Source organism: Elephantulus edwardii, unplaced genomic scaffold (assembly GCF_000299155.1).
Source record: "Elephantulus edwardii isolate Elephantulus edwardi_28Jun2011 unplaced genomic scaffold, EleEdw1.0 scaffold00007, whole genome shotgun sequence".
Taxonomy (NCBI): Eukaryota; Metazoa; Chordata; class Mammalia; order Macroscelidea; family Macroscelididae; genus Elephantulus; species Elephantulus edwardii.
This window is the reverse complement of record NW_006399757.1, coordinates 33,263,355-33,290,668: the sequence shown is the minus strand read 5'-3', so window position 1 is coordinate 33,290,668 and position 27,314 is coordinate 33,263,355. Positions and strand designations below refer to the sequence as shown.

The 27,314-nt window shown below is 41.4% G+C and overlaps 1 protein-coding gene across 1 annotated transcript; it reads right to left on the bottom strand.

The window, feature by feature from the left end:
• Positions 1-7,102: 7,102 nt before the first annotated feature.
• On the bottom strand, positions 7,103-17,814 carry IFIT1 (interferon-induced protein with tetratricopeptide repeats 1). Its single transcript, XM_006880403.1, has 2 exons — positions 17,810-17,814; positions 7,103-8,522 (listed from the first exon to the last, which is right to left on the bottom strand). Exons 1-2 carry the CDS (start codon positions 17,812-17,814, stop codon positions 7,103-7,105), a joined length of 1,425 nt encoding a protein of 474 aa, XP_006880465.1.
• Between the last annotated feature and the right edge of the window lie 9,500 nt (positions 17,815-27,314).

Genomic DNA, 27,314 nt, shown 5'->3' with positions numbered 1-27,314 from the left:
TTTTTGGATAATTTTCCCCAGAATCTTGTTTGCATGTGATATCAATGATACTGTTGGATAATTTCCACACTCTGTTGGATCACCTTTCTTTGAAATGGGGATAAATATAGATTGCTCCAGTCAGTTGGCCAAGTGGTTTTCCTCCAGATTTCTTAGCACAACTTGGTGAGCACACCCAGGGAAGTGTCTATTTGTTGAAATATGTCAATAGGTATGCCATCAATTCCCAGGGCCTTGTTTTTTGCCAATTCAATTTGGTTGTTTCCATCTCTTTACTATTGTGAACAACACAGCAGTAAACATGGGTCTGCATATATATCTGCTTGAGTGGCAGTTCTGATTTCTTTAGGGGATATTCCTAGTAGTGGAATTTATGAGTCAAATGGTATTTCTATTTCAAACTTTTTGAGAAAGCACCAAACTGCCTTCCATAGTCATTGTACCATTTTACACTCCCACCAACAGTGAATAAGAGTTCCTGTTTATCCACAACCTGACCAGCATTTGCTATTTGCTGTTTTGTTAAATTTTGCTATTCTTACTGGGGTGAAACTATATCTCATAGTTGTTTTGTCACTTCTTATAGTTGGACAATGAATAAAGAAGACTAAATGAGAATTAATGCCTTCCAATTGTGATGTTGGAAAAGAGTATTTAATATTTCTTGGACTGCCAAGAGAACAAACAAATCTGTTTTGGAGGAAGTGAAACCATAGTGTTCCTTAAAGATTGTTGTTATCAAGTCAAGTTAGACTCACAGTGACCCTATGAACAACAGAACTGAATACTGTCCTATCCCATACCATCCTCACAATCTCTGACACACTCAAGTCCATTGATTCAGTCGGTGTCAAACCATCTGGTTGAGGGTCTTCCTTTCTTTCCCTGCCCTTCCACCTTCCCAAGCATGATGTCCTTCTCCAAGAAATAGTCTCTCCCAAAGTCTGTGAGATAATGCTTCATCATCTTTGCCTCCAAGGAACACTCTGGCTGCACCTTCTCCAATATCTGTTCTCTTGGCAGCCTATGGGATCTTCAGCACTCTTCAACATCAAATAGTTAAACTTCATCTCACATGCTTTAAGTGAGTTGTCAGGAAGTGCTAACCCTTAGAAAAAGATACCATAATTGGAAAAGTAGAGGGTCAGTGAAAAAAAGGAAGATTCTCCCTGCTGACACAGTGGCTTGTAACAATGGGCTTGAGCATTGTGAAGATAATAAAGATGGCAAAGAATAGGGCTGAGTGTTCATCTGTTGTTCATTGGATGCTATGAGTTGTAGTCAACTGGGTAGCACCTAAAAACAATAGCTTTCTTATAGAATCTTTGGGGGTTTTCTATTTATAGTATCATGTCCTTTACAAAAAGGGATAGATTTTTTTCATTCCAGGTTTGGATGCCTTTTTATTTGTTTGTTTATTTTGTATGTAATTTCTCTTGCTAGGATCACAGAGTGTTTGAGAACAGTATTGAATGGCCCATGGACTGCCAAAAGAACAAACAAGTCTATCTTAGAAAAGGTACAGCCAGACTACTACCTAGAGGCAAGGATGGTGAAATTTTGTTTCACGTACTTTGGCTGTGATGTCAGGAGGGGCAGGTCCTTAGCAAAGACATCATTCTGGAGAAAAGAGAAAGTGAGGAAGATCCCTCAAAAGATGGATTGGTACAGTAACTATAACAATGGATTCAAGCGTATCAGGCATGGTGAGGATGGCACAGGCTAGAGCAGGGTTCAGATCTGTTGTTTATCTGGTAACTCTGAACTGCAGGCATCCCAGTGGCACCTACCACAGGTTTAATAGCAGTGGTGAGAATATCCTTGCTTTGTTGCATCTTAATGAGAAGATTTTTCAGTCTTTTGTTCCCCCGCCCCCAGTACTGTGTTAACTGTGAGGTTTTCATGTAGCTGTTGTGGTTGTTAGTAGAATACAAGTCCTTATAAACAGCAGACCTGAAACTTGCCTTATCCTGTGCCATCCTCATCATCTCTGATACACATGAGGTGGTTGGAGGGTTTTCAAAGATGCCTTTATATTGTATTGAGAATTTTTTATTTGTTTTCATATTGTTGAATATTTTTTTCAGAAAAGGATGTTCCCAGTGCAGCTTTTAAAAAAATTTTCATAGGACTCCCTTCCACATTTCCTTTCAAGGAGCAAGATCTGTCCCTTTGGGGATGTAGCTGTCTAATAAATCTATCTTTTTTCCTATTTTATCCTAAAAATAAAATAAAAAACAGCAAACCTGCATGACTCTACTCACTCGCCACACTCTGTCCTGACTCTGTGAAATCCATTTTAAAAGCCAAAAAACCTCAGTGTTCTGCCCATCATTTCATTCTTTCATTGATCCTGACTTTTTAAAAAGTATTGAGTTAAACAAAGAAATATTTTCTAAAAATTAACAAGAAGGAAACTAAAGATCAGAGAAGAGTTTATGGTACTATCAATCTACACACACCATGGTCTCACCTTCCATGAGATCAGATCTAGATGGTCTCCTACAACTACTGCTGCTCAAAAGCACATGGATAAATCCTGAGAGAATGGGGCAAATGTGAAACAGAACTCAAATTCTTAAAAAGTCCAGGCTTAGTGGGTTGCTGCAGACTAGAGGATTCCTGAGATTAACACCCTGAGATAGTCTTTAAACCTAGATGGAAATTATCTCGAGTTCACCTGTTAATCAAGTAACAGATTGACCCATAAAAGAATGACTGTTACTCATAAGTAATGAACTGCTCTAAAATATAATTTGTATTAGATCAAATGGTAAAAAATTAAAGCAAAAATGTAAAAAAGGTAAGAGGGCAATGAAACTAAGGTCCTAGAAACCAGATAGGCAGAAGGGATGGGAAATGAGCACACATTGTAAACAAATGGAACCAGTATCAGTGAATAATAGAAATTGTATAGAAATTGTTAAATGGGAACATAATTTGCTGTGTCAGTCGGCTTGTTTCAGTTTAAACATAAAATACTATTTTAAAAGATATGGTCTACCTTGATATTAGAGTGCCTCCCACTCCTGCTTCCCAATTTTGTGTGTTCTGAGTAGCTCACTTAAAGCAACACTTTAAATATTGAGCTTTTTAAAACTGAATGTTATCTAGTAAAGCAGCCACTAGCCATATGTGATTATTCAGGAATTTTGTTTTTAATTTATATTTATTTGTTCAAATTTATAATCAATTTGGTTGTTAGATAACTTTATAATGTTTGGGGGGAAATTAGGCATATAAGTCTACTTTTTTAGTTGCATATTTTACGAAGTCTAAATAGAGATCAAGAGAGGGTGAAACCAAGTTTCTCCTAGGAGGCAAGGATTTTGAAGCTCAGTCTCACAGACTTTAGACATGTGGTCAGGAGGGACCAGACCTCACAGGAGAGGAAGACCCAGGATGAAGTGGATTGAGACAATAACTGGGGTGATGAGGGAAGGTGGTGTGTCGGAGTCAGTGAGACAGGCTCAGGATAAGGCAGGGTGTAAAGCTGTTGTACATAGAATCCCTATGAGTCGCAGGTGACTTGATGGCATAGCAACACCACCACAATTTCAGATGTGCTGTATCTTTTGTTCTACATTTCCGAGAATAATGAATTAAATCATTACTTGTATACTGAAGGGAGTGAAAATGTAAATAATTGGTGCAAAATCTGATTTAGCACCCCAAATTTGAGGCTTTGCTTCTGTAGTAAATAGTATAATGTTCCATGTTGTTGTTGCTGTTGTTATGTGCTGTCGAGTTGCCTGCAACTCATAGCTATCTTATGTACAACAGCCCTAAACCCTACTCTATTCTGTACCAATCTAATTGTCTCTGACACACCTACCCCCCTTACTCTAGTCACTGAATCAATCCATCTTATCGAGAGTCTTTCCCTCCTGTGCTGTCCCTCCACCCTCCCAAGCATGGTGTCCCTCTCCAAGGGCTGGTCCCTCCTTGCAACATGTCCAAAGTATGTCAGATGATGTTTCATAATCCTTGCTTCCGAGGAGCAGCCTGGTTTAATTCTCTGAAGGACAAACCTGTTCATTCTTTTAGCAGACCACAGTATATTCAACACTCTTCTCCAACACCACAGCTCAAAGGCAGCAATTCTCCTTCTATCATGCCTAGTCATTGTCCAGCTCTCTGCTGCATAGCAAGTGATTGCAAAGACCATGTCTTATATCAGGTGCACCTTGGTCTCCAGAATGACATCATTGTTCTTCAGGACTGTGGAGAGATCTCTGACAGCAGACTTTCCCAATGCAATGTGTCTTTTAATTTCTTGGCTGCTGGTGCCAAGAGTGTTGATTATGGAGCCAAGCGAACTAAAGCTGCAATGTAATGTAATGTAATGCAATGTTCCACCTACCCCTAAAAAAATCTGTCCTAATTCCTGATACCTGTGAACATATTACTTCACATATGGCAAGAGACTATGTGCAGATGTAATTAAGGATTTTGAAATGGGGAGATTATTTTGGATTATCCTGCTAGGCCAACTATTAAAACAAAAAGCCACCTTAAACCTTCCTCTCTCAAGTCCATTCATGGTGACTCTCCATTGGGATTCCAAGGCTGTAAGTTCTTAAAGGAAGAGATTGTCCATCTTTCTCCTATGGGATCGTGAGTGATTTCGAACTGCTGATCTTTTTGGTTAGCAGCCCAACACATAATTCACTATTCTACCACGGCTTCTTAATATAATCCTAAAGGTCTTTAAAAGATGGTGCAACCACTGTGGAAGGCAGTATGGCACTTTCTTAAAAAGTTGCAAATAGAGATACCAGTTGACCCAGCGATTCCACTACTAGGAATATGCCCTAAAGAGACCATAACTGACATCCAAGCAGATATATGCACACCTATGTTTATTGCGGCTTTGTTCATAATAGCAAAGAGTTGGAAACAACCTAAGTGCCCATCAACAAATGAATGGATATAAAAGCTGTGGTATATTCACACAATGAAATACTATGCTACATTGAAAAACAAGGAACTCATGCAATATTATTCAAAATGGGTGACCCTGGAGGATATTATGCTGAGTGAAGTGTCTCAGTCCCAAAAGGACAAATACTGCATGGTGCCACTGTTGTAAAACAGGACTGACCTCGGGGCTTGGGGGAGACTGAGAAAGATGGGTTCAATAATATATACTGCATTGAAACAGATGAGGGAGAAAACTGTTTAAAAGGGATATGTGATTAGGTATTTTTTTCATGACATGAGTCCAGTGTGAAGGTTACATAGTGAACTGGACCTGGGGCAAGAGTTTGTAAAACAATGAAAGAATTTTTGTTTTACTTTTCCAAGAGGGTAGTGTACTGGCGGGGAGGGTTTGGAGGGGAGAAAAGTACAACAATGAATGAATGGAAATCCAAAGTATCTTTAAATTTTCATTGACATTAATAATAGATTTTTTTAAAAAAGTCTTTAAAAGATGGAGGTAGAAAGTAAGAGGGGGAGAAAATCATGTGACAAAAGAGACAAAGATGCTTCTCTGCTGGCTTTGAAGTTGGAAGAAGTGGTTATGAGCAAGGAAGTACAGGTAACTCCTGGAATCTGAACAAGGGAAAGAAACACTGGAAGATTGAATTAATCCTGGGCCAAAATAATACCAGACAATGAATATCCCATGAACTCCCCCCCCCAAAAAAAAAATCCAAACGAATTCTGTCTTAGAAGAAGTGCAGCGAGGATGCCCCTTGGAAGCAATGATGTTGAAACGTCCACTCTCACATATGTGCATGTCGTCAGGAGGGGCCGGTTCTTGGGATAAGACATTGTTCTGGGAAAGGTGGAAAGTCAGAAAGGGAAGAAGTTCCTCAAGGAGCTGGACGGACACAGTAGCTAGAGGAGTGGGCTCAGGCATGGTAAGAATGAGGATGGCACAGGATAGAGCAAGGCTCTGCTCTGCTCTTCAGAGTTGCTGTGCGTGACAGCATCCAACAAGAGCTGGGAAGGCCTCTCGAGCACAGCTCCGCTCACGCCTTGATTTTAGCCCCGTCAAGCCCATTTGAGACAGCTCAACTCAAGAATGAAAAGAGGGTCAATTAGGGATATTTTAAGATATGAAGTTTGTGGTAGTTTCTTAGAGTCACAAGAAACGAACAGCTTCTCTTCAAGAAGAAACTCCATCTCCTTGAGGAACTTCTTCCCTTTCTGACGTTCCACCTTTTCCTTTAAAAAGTATGCTTGGGGGTGTCACGTCCGAGGTGCTTAGCCACAGCTGGATGTCCTGTCCAGCTTCAGTGGCCAGTAAGAAAAAAACATGAGGAGCCGAGAGAAGCTTAGCCATCACTTTATTGCAGTTTACACAGGCAAGAATAAAAATGAGAATCTTCCTACAAAATGACTATAGTACGGAGAACACAGACGGCATCTTGCCACACTTATGCAGCAGTCATTAACCTTATCACACTATGCACCTGCACGCTTACTCTTAGCTTTACATGATATTGCTTCAGAAAAACAGTACTGGGTTTGCTTAAACATGGCAGTGGTTTAGCCCATAGCCATCTGACAGGTGCACACAGCACATTACGGTACTCAAATCTTCTTCTTGGATATATGCAGTGCATTATGGTAGCCCACACAGGAACACTGCTTTTCTAATAAAATGTGATTTTCATAGTCCTAGCTGTCTATGTATAGGGCCTGTCAGATCATGTAACATCCTTTCCTGACTTTTCTCCCCAACATTTTAGTATATATAAATCCAGTCTTTCATCTGAAACACTGTTATTTTAACAAGCAGCTGTTTTGATCATATAACAGTTGCACAGAAAAGCCGCACAGATTTCATCCACATGTTTTTGCTTCACTATTTTTCAGAATAAAACTAACAGAATTAAAATATCATTACAGAGAATTACATAGTATGTTTCGGAATACAGCAAGCAGGAAAGATAGTGAGTACATGTTGTTGTTGTTAAGTGCTGTCGAGTTAGAGACGACTCATAGGGACTCTATGACTGAAACACCTGAAGTTAGAGACGACTCATAGGGACTCTATGACTGAAACACCTGAACGCTTGTATCATTTCATTGTTTCATTATTATCAGCAAAAGATAAAATGGAGTGTGGAAATGACAGATATTTTAGTGCCTAGAGACCAGGTCTCTCAGAGTCCTCCAAGTCAGTATCCAGCTTTAGTGCCTCCTCATAGTACTCCAGAGCTTTATGCATTTCTCCTTTCAGTTTGCAGATAAACCCTAGGAGGCTCAAATTTTCCTTATCTAATGCATTTCTTTGAAATCTCCTGAAAGCCAATTTCTCCAAAGATTGGATACTTTTGTCCCTTACTTCTGATGGTTTTTCTACCTTTGCTGCTTCTAAATAGTGGGCAATTGCTCCAATTTCAGATTTCTTTTGAAATTCCTGAAATCTTCCATAGCTAAAATGTACCTTTTGCTTCTTGAGATCTTCCAGTGGTTTGATGCTTAACACCTTCTGATAAGTTTCTTCAGCTTTGTGGATCTGGTCTGCCGCTACATACATAGTTGCCAGGTGTATATAAGCAATATCAAATGTGGGCTTCTGTTTCACAGCATACTCGAAATGAGATATGGCTAATTGTATTCTCTTGTCAGTTTCTTTATCCTGCCATCTTGTTCGCCCATATTTAGCATCAAACACTTGGGCCCTGTAGCAAAGCCCTATCTGGTGATGCAGGAAGGCAGATGTAGGTGCTGACTGTAAGGCCATTTTTAAGAGCTGGATAGCTTTCTCCAGAAAGCCCTTTTTTCGGTAAAACCTGGATGCCTGGCGGAAGACATAGGTCTGGGAGGACTTGCTTCTCAGTGCTTCTTCAATGTATTGTTCTCCTTCAGCTTCTTGCCCCACATCCTGAAGCTTCAGGGCCAGGAGCACTTTAATATAGACATCTTCTGGATTTAGCCTCACAGCCTTCCTTAGAGCAGGCAGAGAAAAATCATTTTCCCTTGTTTCTGAGGCAAAGGAATCCAGGCGAAAGAGAGTGATTGCATACCCAATGCAGAATTCAGGGTTTTCGGGCTCCACTTCTAGTGCCTTTTCAAAGCATATTCTGGCCCGTTCATAAGTAACCTGTGCTCCACACTTCAGCAAGGCCCATCCTTCCTCACAGTCCATCTCAGGACACTCCACTCTGTAGCAGGGGGCTCTTACAAACTTCTTGCAGGTGTTTGCTATCTTGTCCAGGTAAGCCTGGCTTTCCGCCATTCTTCCCATGTGGTAGTACACCCAGGCATAGTTGCCCCAGGTAACCAGACTTCGCAAATCAGATTGGTCCGCGTGTTCTTGCTGGGTTAACTCTTCAGCCCTTTTCAAGCTCTCCAGGGAGTCCTCATTCTGGCCCTGCAGGTGTTTCACATAGGCCATTAGGTTGTGTATTCCTGCCCTGTAGTTGGTGTCTAGGAACTCAATTTCCTCCAGGATCCTGCTTTCTAAGTCAGGTATTTCAATGTCCATAATGGGCAATGACCATGTAAAGTGGCACCTCAACTGCTTCAGCCTCTCTTCGAGCCGGTGCTCCTCAGCTTTCTCACTATGAAAACAAAAGCAGATTTTCTTGGTTAGGTTAACAGCTCATAGACCAAAACTACATAAAATTGTTCACATTCTAATCCCTTAGGTGGAACACAACTGCTTCAGCATACTTTACCTACAGTTATGAACTTGGTCCCAATTAATAGCAACCCTCCATTGTGTTTCTGAAGCTATAAATCTTTACAAAAAGAGATTGCCTATTTTGTTGTTTATTGTTGGTGGTGGTGGATTCAAACTGCCAACCTTTCAGTTAGCAGCCCTGTACATTACACACTATGCCAACATGCCTCCTTTCAGTATTTGAGTTCTTGTACTTCTAAGATCTGCATGTGCTTTGCTGTCTGCTTAATTTCATATATTGGCTCCAGCACTTGGTAGGTAAATACCTCTGTGCATCAGAGATACATCTGTGTTACATGATGCATTTTATGACATGTGTAATAAAACCACCACCTCAATGAAGATGCAGAACTATTCCATCACCATAAACTTCTCCCTCTGGGTATCTCTTTATAGTCACAATCATTACTCCTTTTCTTCAGGCCCTGGTAACACTAATTTGCTCATCTGTAAGATTTTGTCATTTTGAGAATATAAATAGAATTATAGAAAATACGAGTTCTTGAGATTTTTTCATTCATTATAATGTCCATCCAAATTGTTGAGTTTATGAATTGTTCATTCCTATTACTTAGGAATAGTACTGAGAGCTCTGGTGGCCTAGCTGTGTTGCAATCCCAAAGGTATGTGATTCTAATCCACCATCTGCTCCGTGGGAGAAGGATGAACAAATAAAATATTATGGATAGTTGTGGTGGTGTGCTCTCAGGTCAGAACCAACTTATAGCTGACCCTCCAGTGGGTTTCCAGAGTCAGAAAATCACACAGGAGGAGAGACTGCCCATCCTTCTCCCTCAGAGCGGCTGATGGATTTGAACTGAATATCTTTGGGATTGCAGTACAGCTTCTCATCGCTAGACCACCAGAGCTCCTTAGTGGAGATGGAGACTGATATACCACTACTTGACCATTCACCTGCTGTAGAGCATTTTGGTTGTTTCCTGTTTGAGTCTATTATAAATAAAGTGAATATGAATAATTGTATATGGGTTTTTATGTGGACATTGTGCTCACTTAAGTGTCCAGGAGTGAGATTAGTAGATTGTGTGTTAAGTGTGACACAAATGGTTTTCCATGAACCACTAACCACAAGGTTGGCTATTTGAATTGCCCAGCAGTGCCCGGGATGAAAGGATTGATAAGCTGCTTTTGTAAGGATTCTATCCAAGAAAAAACCCTGCAGAGCTCAGCTTTACTCCAGGACACATGGGGTCATCCAGTGTTGAAAGTGATAACAACAGGTTTGTCTTGGTTCTTCCATTGAGGGTATTTTTTTCCATTTTAAAAAATTAATTTTATTGAAAGTTTACAGAGACTTAGGGTTTCCAGTCATTCATTTTTACACTTTTCTCCCTGCTCACTCCCTACCCCCCATTCACTCTTCTCTTTGAAAAAGAAAAGAAAGTCCACTCCACTGTACTGCCTTCATTCCGGACTCCTGTAATGACAATAACAGCCAATCATATATCCCTTTTAAACAGTTCTCTCCCTCATCTGTTTCAATGCAGTACACATCATTCCTCTCCTCCTTCTCTGTCTTCCCTCAACCCTGATGTCAGTGGCCCTATTCAATATTTGTCCTTTTGTGACTGAGGTATGTGAGGGTATTTTTTTTAAAGACATGGCCAAACTGTTTTCCAGAATGGCAATATTTTACAATCGCACTAGTAATGTGTGAGTGGTGCAATTTTTCTTTATCTTTACCCACCTGGAGAAGGTGGTGTGCTTCTAATTCATTACTGCCAAATGGGAACACTTGGGAGGGGAAGTGCTCCTCATTAATGCTAGGTCCCCAGGGGCTGGGAGTTTAGCATGCCTGATGGGCTTTGGTTGACACCGTCCTGACTGGAAGGGCCACGTGTGTCTTCCTGCACCTCCCTCTGTGACCTCTACTGACTGGGATTGGTCAGGGAGCCTCCTTATAAAAAAATATCCATTCTCACATGGGCTGCTTAGCACTTAGCAGGGAGGATGCATCTTAGTACTGCCTGTAAGAGGTGATGTCCAGTTCCCTGGGTGGTCACCTGTGAGGTGGCATTAAAGGAGCTCTACATAACTAACTGTCAGGGCAGAAAGTCCTGGCTCCCGACACCAGCCTGTGTGGCAGGAAGGAAGAGCTGGGATGTCTCCTGACAGATTGACAAAGGTGGAAATCTAAGCCCTCCACTTAAACGTTGTTGGGATTCAGATTTTGCTACTGTGGCATCTGGAAAGAGTACACTGGACATTGTTTAAAAGTTTTCCATCTGGAGATTCTGCTCCTTTTCTGATCCTTTCACTGGAAAGAAGTGGCTTTCTGGGGGACTTTTCTATTCATGCTTCATAGCTGCCAACTTCTCCAGCTACCAACCTCAAATATATGAGGCAAAAAGGAAATCCATGATCCTATGATCCCTAGTTTACCAGCTGGTCTGCCTTTCCTCTTCTACTATTCAGAATCTTCTTATGTTTGTCACATATTGAATGAACAAGGCGGTTTAGCTGTACTTAGTAGAAGGGATAGAGGAGAAGGTATTTACTCCCTTTTTCTGGCCATGGGAGTCTTTTTCCAAGTATTAATGTGATTCAGACCATTATTGTCAGTAAGATGCGTAACGATAAACAGGAATAGGAACCCCGCCTGAAGGAGTGTGTGTCTGTGTGTGCATGTATGTATATGCATAAGGTAGTGTAGGGGAAAATGCTCTCTTTTTCTTGTATTCCAAACTTGGTTTGTAGGTGAGGTACTTCGTTTTGTTACCTTACAGGGAGAACACTTACTATTTCTCACTCCCGATACTGACCTGCAAAATGCAAAGTCAGGCTTCACTCAGGTTTCAAATTATAGGTAGAGAGAGACATTGAACAACAGTGGCTTTCCTTGAGTAAAGCCACTATTTTCTCTGTTATATTAGTCATTAGATAACATAATAACAACTAGGGGAGGTAGAAGGCGCCCGGGTGCCATAGTCTACAGCCAGTTGCTACAGCATGCTGCACTGCTCACCCAAAGAGGGCGCCATCGGATGGTTCAAATCTACCTGCAGCTCTGAGAGAGAAGTTTCCCATGTGGTTTACAGCTCAGAAACCCAACAGCCAACTGTGAATTGGTTCTAACAATGAAAATGAGTTGAAGGGAAAGACGAAGGGAGTAAGAGGGGAAAGATAATCTCAACCAGTTTCTACACCATCTCTGACCCTAACTACATCGCTGTTGTTGTTGTTTGTTGTTATGTGCCATCGAGTTGCCTGCAACTCATAGCGACCCTTTGTACAACAGCCCTAAACCCTGCTCTATCCTGTGCCAATCTAATTGTCTCTGACACACTCACTTCCATTACTCAAGTCACTGCATCAATCCACCTCATAAAGGGTCTTCCTCTCCTGCGCTGTCCCTCCACCCTCCCAAGGATGATGTCCTTCTCCAAGGTCTGGTCCCTCCTTGCAACATGTCCAAAGTATGTCAGATAAAGCGTCAGAATCCTTGGCTCCAAGGAGAAGCCTGATTTAACCCTCTCCAGGATGAACCTGTTCGTTTTCTTAACAGTCCATGGTATATTCAACACTCTTCCCCAGCTCAAGGGCAACAATTCTCCTATCTTCCCTAGCCACTGTCCAACTCTTTGATGCACAACAAGTGATTGAAAAGACCATAGCCTGTATCAGGAGCACCTTAGTCTCCAGAGTGACATCATTGCTCTCCAGTACTTTGGAGAGGCGCCTAATAGCAGACTTTCCCATTGCAATATGTCTTTTAATTTCCTGGCTGCTGGTGCCAAGAGTGTTGAGTGTGGAGCCAAGCAAACTAAAGCTGTTAACAATCTCAATCTCTTCATTATTCATCCTGATGCTACCAACTGGTCCAGTGGTGAGAATCTTTGTCTTCTTGATAGGGAACGTCAATCCATATTGAAGGCTGCAGTCCTTGACCTTCTATAGCAAGTGCTTCAGGTCCTCCTCAGTTTCGCAAACAGGTTGTTTCATCTACATAATGCAGATTGTTGATGAATCTTCCACCAATACTGATGCCACATTTCTCCTCATGGAGCCCAGTCTCCCGGATAATCTGTTCTGCATATAAATTGAAAAAAGTATGGAGATAGGACATATCCCTGGCCTATGCCCTTCCCAATTTTGAACCATGCAGTATTTTCTTGCTCTGTTCTGACGACTGCCTCCTGGTCCAAGTATAGGTTTCGCAAACAAAATAAAACAAGAGTATCAGATGACGATCTTGGAGATTACAGGTTTATGACTATGTAACATTTTAAAAACTTATTTATGGCAAAGGTACACTAAATAAATTAAATTTTAAAAAATAGTAAGACTATGGGAGATATAGATGTTGAAAGTTCTCCTAATATATGAAGTGGTTTTGCAAATTGGCAATAAAAACTTCAACAAATAGAAATCAGTATGAATATGCGAGAGCAAGTATATAAACAGCTGATAAAACAAGAAATTCCACCCCCGCCCCTAATTGCCTGTTCTTAAGCCAATTCCATTTATTTGAGACCCTGTATCGGAAGAGTGGCCTAGTGATAAGAAATTGTACTACAATTCTGAAGGCATGAGGTTCAAATCCACCAGCTGCTCCATAGGAATGGGTAATCTCCTCCCGTGCAATTAACTGCCTCTGAAAACCCAATGGAGGGTCAATTATGGGTCAGTTCTGACATGATGGTATTAAATAACAACAACAACAACAATAAGAGGAAGAGTAGAATTGCTTTAGAATTTCCAAGCTTGTGATTTTTACAATAAGCAGACTACAAGCCTTTCTCCTGTGTAGGGGCTCACACCACTAAACTTTCAGTTTGCAGCTAAGACCTTATCCCCTGCCCTTGCAAAGGGTTCAGCCTTGGACAGGCTACAGGGCAGCTTTGTTCTGTTCTGTATGGTCACTGTAGGTGACACTGATGGTGGTCTTCTGTATGCAAGGAGGCAGCCACACCTTTCTCCTTCAGTGCAGCTGGTTGGTTTGAACTACAGCCTTTTTGTAGCAGTCCAGTACTTAACCACAGCACCGCTAAGGACAATTAAATGGCCAGCAGCCATGAGAAACAATTCCCTTAGTCCTCTGGCCATGAGAGAAATGCAAATTAAAGTAACAGCAATTTCTAGCTTTATTGTAGCCAGATTGGCACAAGTTTGAGTGACAGTATCAATGACTACAATCATCAATTGTTAGGGACTTTCTTTGGATGAACATTTTCTTGTGATTTAGGTGAAAATTTAGAGAATAAACTAATTTTAATTAAATTAATTGTTTCATGATGACTGCAATTCCTGCAATATTTCATCACTTTCTCCTTAGCTTCTTGTCTCCCATTTGTCTGGTTTTCTTGCCTCTTTCATGCCATGTCATCTGTACTTTGGGGTAAGTGTCAGCCCTTTGACCATGTAGACCTGGTTATTTTCAGAAGCACAGCCTTAATGGCTACTTTTTTTTTTTTTTGTAAAATTTGTATTTAGAATTAGCCAGCTGGACTCAGTTTGGATGATCCCAATTTTGTTGGCAACATCCAAAGAATCATAGTCAGGAGCAAGTTGAACATAGGCCTTCTTCTCTTCATCAGGCCTAACCAAAGTGTTGACCTTAGCCACATCAATGTCATAGAGCTTCTTTACAGCTTGTTTAATTTGGTGCTTGTTGGCCTTGACATCCACAATGAACACAAGTTGTTATCTTCTGTCTTCTTCATGGCTGACTCAGTGGTCGGGGGAAATTTGATGATGGCATAGTGGTCAAGTTTATTTCTCCTAGGGGCGCTCTTCTGGGGGTATTTGGGCTGCCTTCGGAGTCTCAGCGTCTTAGGCCGCTGGAAGGTGGGTCATGTGCATATTTCTTTTTTTTTTTTTTGGCTGTGGATGCCCTTCAGGACTGCCTTCTTGACCTTTAACGCCTTTGCTTTGGCTTCAGTTTTGGGAGGGGCAGAGGCTTCCTTTGCTTTTGGTGCCATCTTCATAGAAAGGCAGCCTTCATGGCTATTAATTGTTTGACTTACATTGTTATTGGCCATCAAGTTGGAACGACTCACAGCTGACACTCTACTGCATTTTCACAGGCTGCAAATTGCATGGGAGAAGATTATGTATTTTTTCTCTTGTGAAACAGCTGTGGTTTCCTGCCTTTGGGTTGGCAGCATAACTCTTCATCCCCTAAACCACCAACACTAATGTTTTGTTTATAGACTTATATAATATTTGGCCCAAAGGTGAACTCAGGGAGTGGCTCTCATTTTAAGTTAGATGGAACATTGTCTTGAGATTCCTATAGTTTCTGTCAGATCAGTATGACCTTTTTATGTGTGTTTGAATCTTTGTTCTACATTTATCTTCCACTCTATTTTGAACTCTGTGTGCTATGATATGGGTCATTACAATAAGAAGTCTGTGTTTCCATGGACAAAGGAATTCCATCCCTAGGAAACTTACCTTGCACATGATACACAAATGTGTATGTTCAAGGATATTCACTGTGGTGTGGCTGTCTCTATGAACAGTGGCCCCTTTCCCAGGAGAAAAACTGGATGGTGCCTGGTTACCATTACTGAACACTTTAAACAAAGATTTCATAGAGCATTATTGATCAAAAGAGGGGAAATGCAAGAGAGAGTTTCAAATTCTTACAGACTCTAGACTTTCTGGAGTCATGGAGGGTAGATAAACCCAGGAACTATTATTCTATGACAATCTCTAAACCCTAAACCAAAAATATCCCCTGGCATCTTTTAAAACTGAACAGTAGTTTAGCTTAACTAGCTAAAAGAGTCTGCTTTGAGTCTTGTGCTTTTAAAAGAACTGCCTATATGATATAAAAGTGATAACAGCAACTGAAAGATTTGACAGAAACCCTAGGGCCAGCTGTGGTTTGGTTGTTTTGTACCATGGAGTCAGAACTGACTCCTACCTGACCCTCCAGTAGATTTTCAGAGGCAGTAAACTACATGGGAGAAGACTGCCTGTCTACTCCAGCAGAGCAGCTGGTGGATTTGAGTTGTGTTGCACTTGGTTGCAGGACAGCTTATCACTAAGTTACCGCAGTGAGTTTATATTCATGAGTGGAGGATGGGTAGGAACAACTCAGAAAAGGAGGGTGAGAATCTATGTCAATTCAAGCAGACTGTTGAACTAGTATGTGTTTTGCTGTGTGTATTCTTAATCACAACAAAAAAGAAGAAATAGAGACAAGAGCTACAAAGTCACATGAAGAATGTCTAGAAGTCTTTTAAAGAGACAAGGATCCGACCCCAGAACCAACAGAGAAAGAAAGCCTTCCTCTGGAGCTGAAGCCCTGAATATAGAGTCTTAGCCTCCAAAAGTATGAGAAAATAAATTTAAGATTATTACAATAAAAAATATAGAATGCAGTCTTTTACATATTACAAACAAATTGAAGCTACCAGTGGGGAATGCAAATAAATCACAGTGTATTTATACCATGGAATATTAGATAGTTATATTATATGTATTAGATGGAAAAAACCCCAAACTATCAGTTGAGTCTGAGAATTTAAAAACATATTATCCAATTAAGGTGCACATTATCTATAGAAAAGGGTTGAAACATAATGCAATTTGTACTATATGAAGGCCCAAACCAATATATGTATATTTGTGTGTGTGTGTGTGTGTGTGTGTGTGTGTGTGTGTGTGTGGTGTTATGCAATACTGAGTCACAACTGACTCATAGCTGACCTTCCAGCAGGTTTTCAGAGGCTGTAAACTGTACAGGAGGAGATTGCCCATCTTTCTTCCATGCAACTACTGATAGACTCATACATGCGTGAAGATGAAACAATGTCTATGGAGCCAAACTAGGTTATTAGCCTTGATTATTGTGGTAGCAGAGTAACAGTCCCTCCAAGATGTCCACATGCTAATTTCCAGAACAGGTGCACATACTCCACCATGTAGCAAAGATGATTTTACGATGAGATTAAGATTATGAGCCCTGAAATGAGATTGTCTTGGTGGGTCCAGTCTAATCACTTGAGTCTTTAAAAGCAGAGTTCCTTTCCAAGTTGTGGTTGTGGAGCTTCAATAATAGAAAAAGAGACAGGAGCGGTTTGGACTTGTTGCTGACTTTGAAAATGGCAGAGGACAATAAGCCAATGAATGCAAGTGGTCTGTAGAAGCTGGGAATGGCCCTCACCTGACAGCCAGCCGAGGAACGGGGTGCTCACTCCTAAAACAGCAAGGACCTGAATAAGCAAGGAAATCGCCTCTCCCCTCGAGCCTCTAGAAAAGAAGGCAGCCGTGTTTTCACTTGGGTTTTAGCCCAGTGAGCCAGGAGATCTCTGACCTATAATATTGTATTCAGCCTCTCGTTCATAGTAGTTTATTATGGCAACAGAAAACTAACACAGATACTTCAACCAGGAGAGAGGAAAAGGTTTTAACAGCGGGGAGGAATGAAGAGAAAAGAGAAGGGACCAGAACATTTTAAAAAAGTTATTCTTAGTGACAACAAAGAATTCAGCAATAAAGACTGTGATGCAAACTGGGAGTAATAAATTGTATGGATTTGTATATATCTCATTAAAAAACTAAACCAAACTCACTGCCATCAAACCTAACTCCAGCCAAGCCCCCTAAGCCAATAAGATATCAGCTTGGCTTCTCAAGAGGGAGAACTGTGTAGATGCCAGTTCAGTCAGACTAAAGAGGGGACACAGGATTCAGCAGTGCAGTAACAAGCCCTGAGCCTTCTCTCTAGCCTAGAGCTCTCAGCAAATTCCCGGAATATTTCCCAAGATTTCTTTGAGGCTCCAGGACTGCAGTTTACAGATTCCAGTGAGTCCTACATTTTCAACATGGTGTGGAACCAAAATAATGCAATGTCTCTATGGAAACTAGCTATCCTCTTCCTCTCAAGGTTAGACAGAAAGGAGCTCAGTGGAAAGGAATACTAGAGAGTGGGAACATTTACTCATTTCCTGCTAAACTTTTGCTATTTCTCTCCACGTCTTTGGGCTGTCTTATGAATGAAGCTTCTTCACGGTGACATTAACAAAAATTAAAACACTCAGATTAAGTACACACACTCCAAAAGGCAAATGCCGAAATGGAAGTTAGGACACTTGGCCTCCCTGAGACTGAGTCAGTTGAGACAGAGTATCAGTTAACATTTCACCCACTCCCCATAAAGTCTAGATAACAAGGCAGTAGAAAAATCCTTACCTCATTGTTGCTATGAATGGGACAGCACTTCTGCAGTGTTTTCTTCCACCTACTGGGCTCCTCGGAGGTTGTGGCTCTCCCGTGGAGTTTCTGACAAACTCAAGCAGTGCAGGGTTATATATATAAGGGAGAGATATAGCAGCTGATGATGCCGTCTGAAGATTTGTTGTTATAGACACAAGATGGAGAGAGAAAATGGAAAGTGAAAGTAAGATGGGAAATGAAACTTAAGTACTAAGGTCTTTCTTCCTTCTGCTTTGTGATAAAGCCTAAGCTTTCAAAACTGATGGGGTGGAAACACAGAAAGCCCTTTTCCGGATGTACTAACTCCACTGTGTGTGTGGGGGGGGCAGTAAAGACTTTGAGAGCTAGAACATGCCTGTCAGTGTTTCTCATGGGTGCATCTGGGGGCAGGGAACTGGCTGTAAACTTAAGAAAGTGGTTCCCACTATTTGAGCCCAGATTTCCTCACCTGGAAACAGGAATTATCCCTTTCATAGTATAAAAACCTATAAATATCTAAACTGGAGTCTCCTTACAATATTGAGCAAGTCCTCAACAAGAAGCCACTAGAGCTCCAAAATATCAATCACTTCATTCTTTTACAGCTTCAAATTTTCCTAGATTCATATTTCAATTATTCTGTGTTCTGAGTATGAATGGACATTTCTATCTGTTCTCATTTTGAGTGGTGTCATATTGGTAAATGAAGCCTGTTGATTTGCTGAGAATTTAACTCCATCCACATCATTAAGGTCAATTCTATTATGAGGCCATGGTTTCCTCAATTACATGTTGTTTCAGAAAGTTGGACCATGACTAAGGATGACAGAAGAAGAATACATGCCTTCGAGTTGTGGTGCTGGAGAACATACCATGGACTGCCGAGAAAATAGGTCTGTCTCGGAGAGGGTGAAACCAAGTTTGTCCTTGGAGGCTAGGATTTTGAAGCTCTGCCTCACTTACTTTGGGCTTGTGGCCAGGAGAGATCGGTCCTTGGAGAAGGACATCATGCTCGGAAGGGTGGACAGCTCAGGAGAGGGAGACCCCGGAGGAGATGGATTGATACAGTAACTGGGGCAATAGGGGTTAGTGTGCCAGAATTAGAGAGACTGGCTCAGGACAGGGAAGGGTTCAGAGTTACTATACATAGGGTCGTTATACATCACAGGTGATTCAATGGCACACAACAACAATAACAATATGACAGGTTTGGAAGCAGGAGTGACATCTGCTTCCTAAAAAACATGCCTCCAGAAACTCTATGAACTTTGATAAATGTAGATACTTGTAGAGGGGCTTCAGGCCTTTTGTTTATAGAGTTGCTATGAGTCATGCTTGACTCGAAAGCAATAAGCAACAACAATATTTTCCTTACTCATTAGAACAGAGCCAATGTGCATACTAGCCTGTGCCTTTCGAACAAAAACGTTCTGCTGCTCGCCATGTTTCCCCCTAAAGACATGGATCAATTAGAAGAGTCCACATGAAGAATTTTTGAATTAACAACATAGATTTATAAATGTACTCAGATAAATGTTCAGGCTGAAATAAATGAATCTAAACAATCTCTTGAGGCAGGGGGAAGGTTGGGGAAGGAATAAAAAGACTGGTGGGTTTGTGCAAGAAAATGGATCTGTAATTTTCCAGTGCAATAAATAGCCTGCAGAGAAACGGACAAATGGGTTCTCTTATTGCTGCTGCTGTGAATTTGGCAGTGAGCCTGGTTCTGTGGGAGCTCTGGCTCAGGCTGATAAGGTATTCAGAACCTCACCCCAATCCCTGGCAGTAAACAACGATACAAGCTACCCAGGACGGGAGAGAAGAAATAGCCACTGATGCGTGTCTTTGCTTACCAATAGGTAGAAAAATGGAAACGGGGCGGGGGAGTACTTTTAGGAAATGAAACTTTAGCACTACACTATGAATCCATTTCTAGGACTCTAAAATCTGTTTTCCAGTGACTCGCAAGGGCAATAGCCTCTTAATTTTTAGGAGTCACAGTTTCTTCAGCACATAAATAAGTGGACTGGAACATATATAGGGGTCACAATTCTCACTGCACATGAAAATTTACTGTTGTTGTTGTTGTTGTGTACAATCGAATCAGAACCACCCATAGCTGACCCTCTAGTGGGTTTTCAGAGGCATGGAAGTTTTCAAACGCATGGAAAGAGACTGCCCATCCTTCTCCCAGGGAGCAGCTGGTGGATTAAAACTCTATGCCTTCAGGGTTGTCGTGCAGCTTCTTGCAGCTAGGCCACCAAAGTTCCCTAGTTCTTAATTATTATTAAGAATATCTAGAATTAACTGTTGTTGAGTACTGTCGAGTCGTTTGCTACTCATAGCGACCCCATGTACAACAGCCCTAAACCCTGCACCCTGCTCTGTCCTGTGCTAATTGCCCTGCCTCTGACATACCCATCCCAATTACCCCAGTCACTGAATCAATCCACCTTATAGAAGGTCTTCCTCTCCTGCACTGTCCCTCCATCCTCCCAAGCATGATGTCCCTCTCCAAGGACCTGTCCCTTCTTACAACATGTCCAAAGTATGTCAGACGAAGCCCCAGAATCCTTGCCTCCAAGGAGTAGCCTGGTTTAACCCTCTCCAGCATGAATCTGTTTGTTTTTCTGGCAGCCCATGGTACATTCAATACTCTTCTCCAGCACCACAGCTCAAAGGCATCAATTCTCCTTCTATCCTCCCTAGTCATTCTCCAACTCTCTGATGCATAACAAGTGATTGCAAAGACCATGGCCTGTATTAGGCACACCTTAGTCTCCAGAGACACACTGTTGCTCTTGATTACTTTAGAGAGGTCCCTAACAGCAGACTTTCCCATCGAAATATATTTTTTTATTTCCTGACTGCTGGTGCCAAGAGTGTTGACCATGGAGCTGAGCAAACTGAAGCTGTGAACAATCTCAATCTCTTCGCCATCCATCCTGATGCTGCCAATTGGTCCAGTGGTGAGAATCTTTGTCTTCTTGACATTGAGCCTCAGTCCATACTGAAGGTTGCAGTCCTTGACCCTCTGCAGTAAGTGCATGAGGTCCTCCTCAGTTTCAGCAAGCAGGGTTGTGTCATCTGTATAATGCATATCGTTGCTAAATCTTCCACCAATCCTGATGCCACACTTCTCCTCATAGAGCCCAGCCTCTCGGATAATCTGCTCTGCATACAGGTTGAAAAGGTATGGAGACAGGACACATCCCTTGGGTACAGCCTTCCCAATTTTGAACCATGCAGTGTTACCCTGCTCTGTTCTGACTACTGCCTCTTGGTCCAAGTATGGGTTTCGCATTAGCACGATCAAATGTTCTGGGATTCCCATTCGTCTCAGAGTCAGCCAGAGTTTGTTATGATCCACGCAGTCAAACGCCTTTGCATAATCAATGAAACACAGATAGACATTCTTCTGGTATTCCCTGCTTTCAGCTAAGATCCATCTAACATCAGCTACAATATCCCTAGTACCATGACCCCTTCTAAACCCAGCCTGGACTTCTGGCAGTTCTCTGCTGATGTGCTGTTCCAGTCGTTTTTGGATAATCTTCAGTAGAGTCTTGCTTGCATGTGAAATCAATGATATTGTTCTGTAGTTTCCACACTGTTGGGTCACCTTTCTTTGGCATGGGAACAAATATAGATCTCTTCCAGTCAGTTGGCCAAGTGGTTGTTCTCCAGATTTAATCTTTCTGGAGACCAGGTAAACACATCTCAGGGAATGGACCTTAGTCTCAATAGTAAAAAAAATTCTTTAGTGATTTTTTTGGGAGAATGTTGCAGTTGCCCCCGGCCCTGATCATTCCTTGAGGAAATCTGATAATGTGTATCTCCTGATAAGAGGAATAGAAGTCCAGATCCTGATGAGGCTCTGGACCTGATCATACATTAGCAGGACTCCTGCCCCTAAATTCTGGAGCAAACTACCGCCCTCTCTAAGTCTTGGTGTCCCTCTCAGGTTTACTAGTAAAGGCCAGTTTGCTGCTTGGGACCAGCTTTTTTCTCTCAACTCTTTTTTTCTAATAATTTTCATAATGACCTGGGCTACACTGGCCTACTGGATGCCTTGTGTCTATTGCTTGTCTGGAATTCTCCAGTTGAGTGTTGTAGCAGGAAAACCCAGTAACCACTCCAGTTACTAAAAATCAAGAAAGATCATTTATTCTGGCAAACTGTAGGAAAAGGAAAAGGTAGAGAAAAGAGTGGGAGAATTAGACAGCTAGCAGGCAGCTAAAGCTGAAACTCTTTAAGGTTACGTTTATAGAAAGTATTTATACAAGTTATCAAAGGTTCACTTACATCAAGGTGATAAAGAAAAGAGTGTTTGAATCCACCAGATGTTCTGCTAGAGAAGGTGGGGCAATCTCCTCTTGTACCAGTTAGATCCGATTTGATGGTACACACACACACACACACACACACACCCAAAAAGAAAAGGCTTTGAAACATTTGGGGGAATCTAAGATAAGAGGGTTTAAATAATGTATACTACATTGAAACAGATGAGGAAGAGAACTGTTTGAAAGGAATATATGATTAGGTATTATTTCATGACAAGAGTCCAGAATTAGATCTTTATTAGGGAGTAGACTTGAGGAAGGCAGGGGATTCTATAATGAAAGTTTGGGTTTTTTTGTGGGTTTGTTGTGTGTGTTTTTTTTAACTTTTCAACTGGGGAGGGGGTGGGTAGGGAGGAAAATGTGCAATAATGAGTGAATGTAAACCCAAAGTATCTATAAACTTTCATTAAAATTTCAATTTAAAAAAATAATCAAGAAACTTTGCCCACTAGCAAATGCAAAGATTTGCTACTGTATTAAAATTAGAAATTGTATTAAAAGATAACTTAAAATGGAAAAAAAAGAAAAGGGTTACTCAGACATATGGTTTCTTATATAAGAGACCTTTGGATATGGGTTACAACCTCAAGTCTTCATCTTATCAGAGAACAGAATATTCAGGTTATTTGCATAAAACAGAATCAGATAAAGCCAATTAGTGCACTTTAGTAGAGTGTGTTTGTTGTTGTTGTTATGTGCCATCGAGTTGCCTACAACTCATAGTGACTCTATGTCAACAGCCCTAAATTCTTCCCTATTCTGTGCCAATCTAACCATCTCCGACATACCTACCCCCATTACCCCAGTCACTGATTCAATCCACCTCATCGAGGGTCTCCCTCTCCTGCACTGTCCCTCCACCCTCCCAAGCATGACATTCCTCTCCAAGGACTGGTCCCTCCTTGCAACATGTCTAAAGGATATCAGATGAAGCTTCAGAATCCTTGCCTCTAAGGAGCAGCCTGGCTTCACCCTCTCCAGGACAAACTTCTTCGTTTTCTTAGCAGTCCATGGTATATTCAATACTCTTCTCCAATACCACAGTAAATAAAACAGTTTCTACACTTTGTGTCAGAGCTATATGTGCTTAATAAAGAAATTGTGCCAGCAGGTGAGTTAGACTCAGAACTGACAGCATGAGGTTTCTGTGAATTGGCTCTTGGTCACAGGATTTCAGAGTCAGCTCAACATTCAACAGCTACTTCTGTCAGGCAGCATGCATGGTTGTTTTTACACTAAAACACGAATGAGTGGGACTCAGTCTAAGGACACAATTTCCTTGTTGAAATTTCCCTGTTCCTTATTACTTTTCCCTGTCCCCTACCTACAGTAGGCTCAGGTTGTTTTGGGTTTCCCCCCTCCTCTTCTCATGAATCTCCAATAGTCTACTCAACCCTCTATTATTCACAGTTTGGCTTATTGCAATTTAAATCAGTACTGATACTTCAGTTTCCCCATTTCAAACATATTTAAATGTAGAAAAGTAGAGAGAGGAGCTGGGCATGGATTGAGTTATCTTGCTTGCTTGCTTTTTATGGTTCAAATAATTATTTACTCACAGGAAGTTGTAAAAATAATACCCAAAGTCCATAGAAGATAATATCTTTCCTTCACTCCACTTCCCCCAGTGATAGCGTCACATCTAGCTGTAAAAGAACATGAAAACTGAAAAGATGGCATTGGTATGTATTTTAAGGATGAGATGCCACGAGCTACGTCTATAAATTCATATATGTATGATGTTTACTTAGCCTCTAGAAACTGACATACTGTTTTCTCTGGAATAGAGATTTCTGGGTTCATGGAGTTGGGATGTCACTCCTCTGATTTTACCTTCAGGTGTCATTTTGACTGTTGAGCCTTTAAGAACTGTTTTTCTAAATCAGTTTGATGTTAACAGAGCCCAGTAAGCGGCTTGGTCATCCCCTCCTCCACACACAGAGACTTTAAAATTTAAAACAAAACAAACATGTCTCACTACCATTGAGTTAATTCCAACTCATAGCGACCCTCCATCGAGTTTCTGAGGTTATAAATCTTTGTGGGAGGAGACTTCACATCTCCTTTCTCCCTTAGAGCAGCTGATAGATTCAAACTGCTAACCTGGCACAACGCAAAGAGCAAATCTATGTATGTGTCTCCAAAATCTAGCCGTGAATGCCAGCTTCATTTAGAAAATTACTAACGAATTTCAGTACTCAACGTGTTTCTCTTATTAAAGGGTGATAAAATGTTATGATAAAGAGAAGGTAAAGTTGCTTATCAAGAAAATAATAAAAAGGAAAGACTTTGGGGGGGGGGCAGGGGCTGGAAAGACTTTTAATACCTTTTGTCTTTCAAAATACCTGGGCTGAGTTGGTCTTGGAGTCTTGGAGTGCAGGCTGCATGATTGGAGGAACCTGAGGCAGTCACCCCAAGATGAGAGACCCTCACCAGACTTCCCCAAATAACCGGACCATGACATGACTCAGCTCCTGCAGCCCCCCCCCCCCCCAAGGGAGAGGCTCTTAACCACAGGTAGTAGAGATAAGAGAGAGATGACACAAGATCCAGGGAGGGACAAACTTTCTGAAATGCAAACTCATTGAGTCAGAACGGAAAGTGACTGCCCATGTTGTTCCCCTCAGGAAGCCACTGGTGGACTCAAATGCCCAGAGAAACAGAGAGAAGCTGCCTTTGGGTTAACAGCACAATTCTCCAGAGACCACATCATCAGAGCTCCAATTGAGGCACATGATTGTGAGGATAATAATCAGCCTCTATCATTTTACTAATAAAAAATTATATTGCAACTCAATGTTTGTCACTCAACAAGATATTTCACCTTAAAAGAAATAGTAAAGAGAAACTAATGCCTATAGAAAAAAAATAGATGGCAAGATCCCAAGAAACTTGTGTTTTTAATTTTACCATGGGGAAGTTGTTGAGTCTAAGATTAATTCATTCAGAGAAGCTCTGCAAGTCGAAGATCAAAGTCCTGTAGTGAACAAGTTTCAGGTATTACCTCTAAGACAATCTCTATCCAGTACGTCTCTCACTATGAACGCTTACAGTGAAAAGTTACAGAGCCTCGGGTAGGATTTCTACCATGAAAATTATGACCAGTACTTCAGGGATGTATTCTGTCTCCATACCTTTTCAATCTGTATGCAGAACAGATCATTCGAGACACTGGGCTATACGAAGAGGAATGTGGCATCAGGATTGGTGGAAGAATCATCAACAACCTGCATTATGCAGGTGGCACAACCCTGCTTGCTGAAACTGAGGAGGCCCTGAGACGCTTGCTGCAGAAGATCAAGGACTACAGCCTCCTATATGGACTGAAGCTAAATATCAAGAAAACAAAGATTCTAACCACTGGACTAATTGGCAGCATTAGCATGGATGGTAAAGAGATTGAGATAGTTAATAGTTTTAATTTACTTGGCTCCACAGTCAACGCTCTTGGTAACAGCAGCCAGGAAATCAGGAGACGAATTGCATTGCGAAAGTCAGCTGTGAGGGACCTCTCAAGAGTACGGAAGAGCAACGATGTCAGGCTGGAGACTAAGGTGTGCCTGATCCGGGCTATAGTCTTCGCAATTATTTGCTATACATCAGAGAGTTGGACAGTGAATAGGGTTGATAGAAAGAGGATTGATGCCTTTGAGCTGTGGTACTGGAGAAGAGTGTTGAATATACCATGGACTACTAGGAGAACAAACAGGTTTGTCCTGGAGAGGGTGAAGCCAGAGTGTTCCCTGGAGTTAAGGATTCTGAAGCTTCATTTGACATACTTTGGGCATGTTGCAAGGAGGGACTGGTCCTTGGAGAGGGACATCATGTTTGGCAGAGTGGAGGGGAGGCGAAGGAGAGAATACCTTTGGTGAGATGGATCGATTCTGTGACTGGAGCGGTGGGAATAAGTGTGTTTGAGATGGCTAGGTTGGCACAGGATAGAACAGCATTTAGAGCTCTTGTACATATAGGGTCACTGTGAGTCGCAAGCGAGTCGATGGCACATAACAACAACAACTTCACAGAACATGTGCCAGCTCCTATTACACGACACTATGATAATTTCCAGGATTATTCATGAAGTGTTTTGTTGGATTTTTTTATAAAGATGAATGTAGTATCAAGATTGAAGGAAGACTCGTCAACAACTTCCTTATGCAGATGTTATGACCTTGCTTGCAGAAAGTGAAGAGAACTGGAGGCACTTACTGCAGAAGCTCAAAGGCTACTGTCTTCAGCTGTTGTTGGAAAAAGGTACTGAATGTCAGTGTTTTTGTTGTTGTTACGTGCCATCTGTATGCACCACTGCCCTAAACTCTGCTCTGTCCTGTGCCAACTCTACTGTCTCTGACACATCTACCCTCATTACCCCAGTCAGTGAATCAATCCATCTCAACAGTGGTCTTCCTTTCTTTCTCTGTCACTCTACCCTTCCAAGCATAATGTCCCTCCAAGGACTGGTCCCTCCTGTATCACACCCACAGTATGTCAGAATCCGTAACTCCAAGGAGTAGCCTGGTTTCACCCTCTCTAGGATGAACCTGTCTGTTTTCCTGGCAATACTTTTTTCCATCCAATACTCTTCTCCAATATCACAGCTCAAAGGCATCAGTTCTCTCATCCCTAGTCATTGTCCAGCTCTCTGATGCACAGCAAGCAATTGCAAAGACTATGGCCTGGATCAGGCACACCTTAGTCTTCAGACTGACATCATTGCTCTTCAGTACTGTCCAAAAGACAAATAAGTGTGTCTTGGTGGAAGCTCTCCTTAAAGGCATTGATAGCAAAACTTTGTCTCACATACTTAACATGTTATCAGGAAGGGGTAGGCCTTGGAAAAACACATCATGGAGGGAAATGTAGAGGATCAGAGATTGAAAGGAAGACCATCCACAAGTTGGATTGTGACTTAGTAGTGGGATTAACCATGTCAGATATCACGAGGATGGAGCAGGATAGGAGAAAGTTCCAATTTCACAAGGTCTCTGTAAGTCATAGATGACTTGATGGCACCTAACAATAACAACGACAGTAGTTACCATTATTAAATGTTGTGATAAAAAAATGCTATGGTAGACTTATAATCTACTATGTGAGGAAGGAAATTTTAAAAATTGCTTGAATTCTTCTGAAATTAATGTTTTTGGGTTCATGGA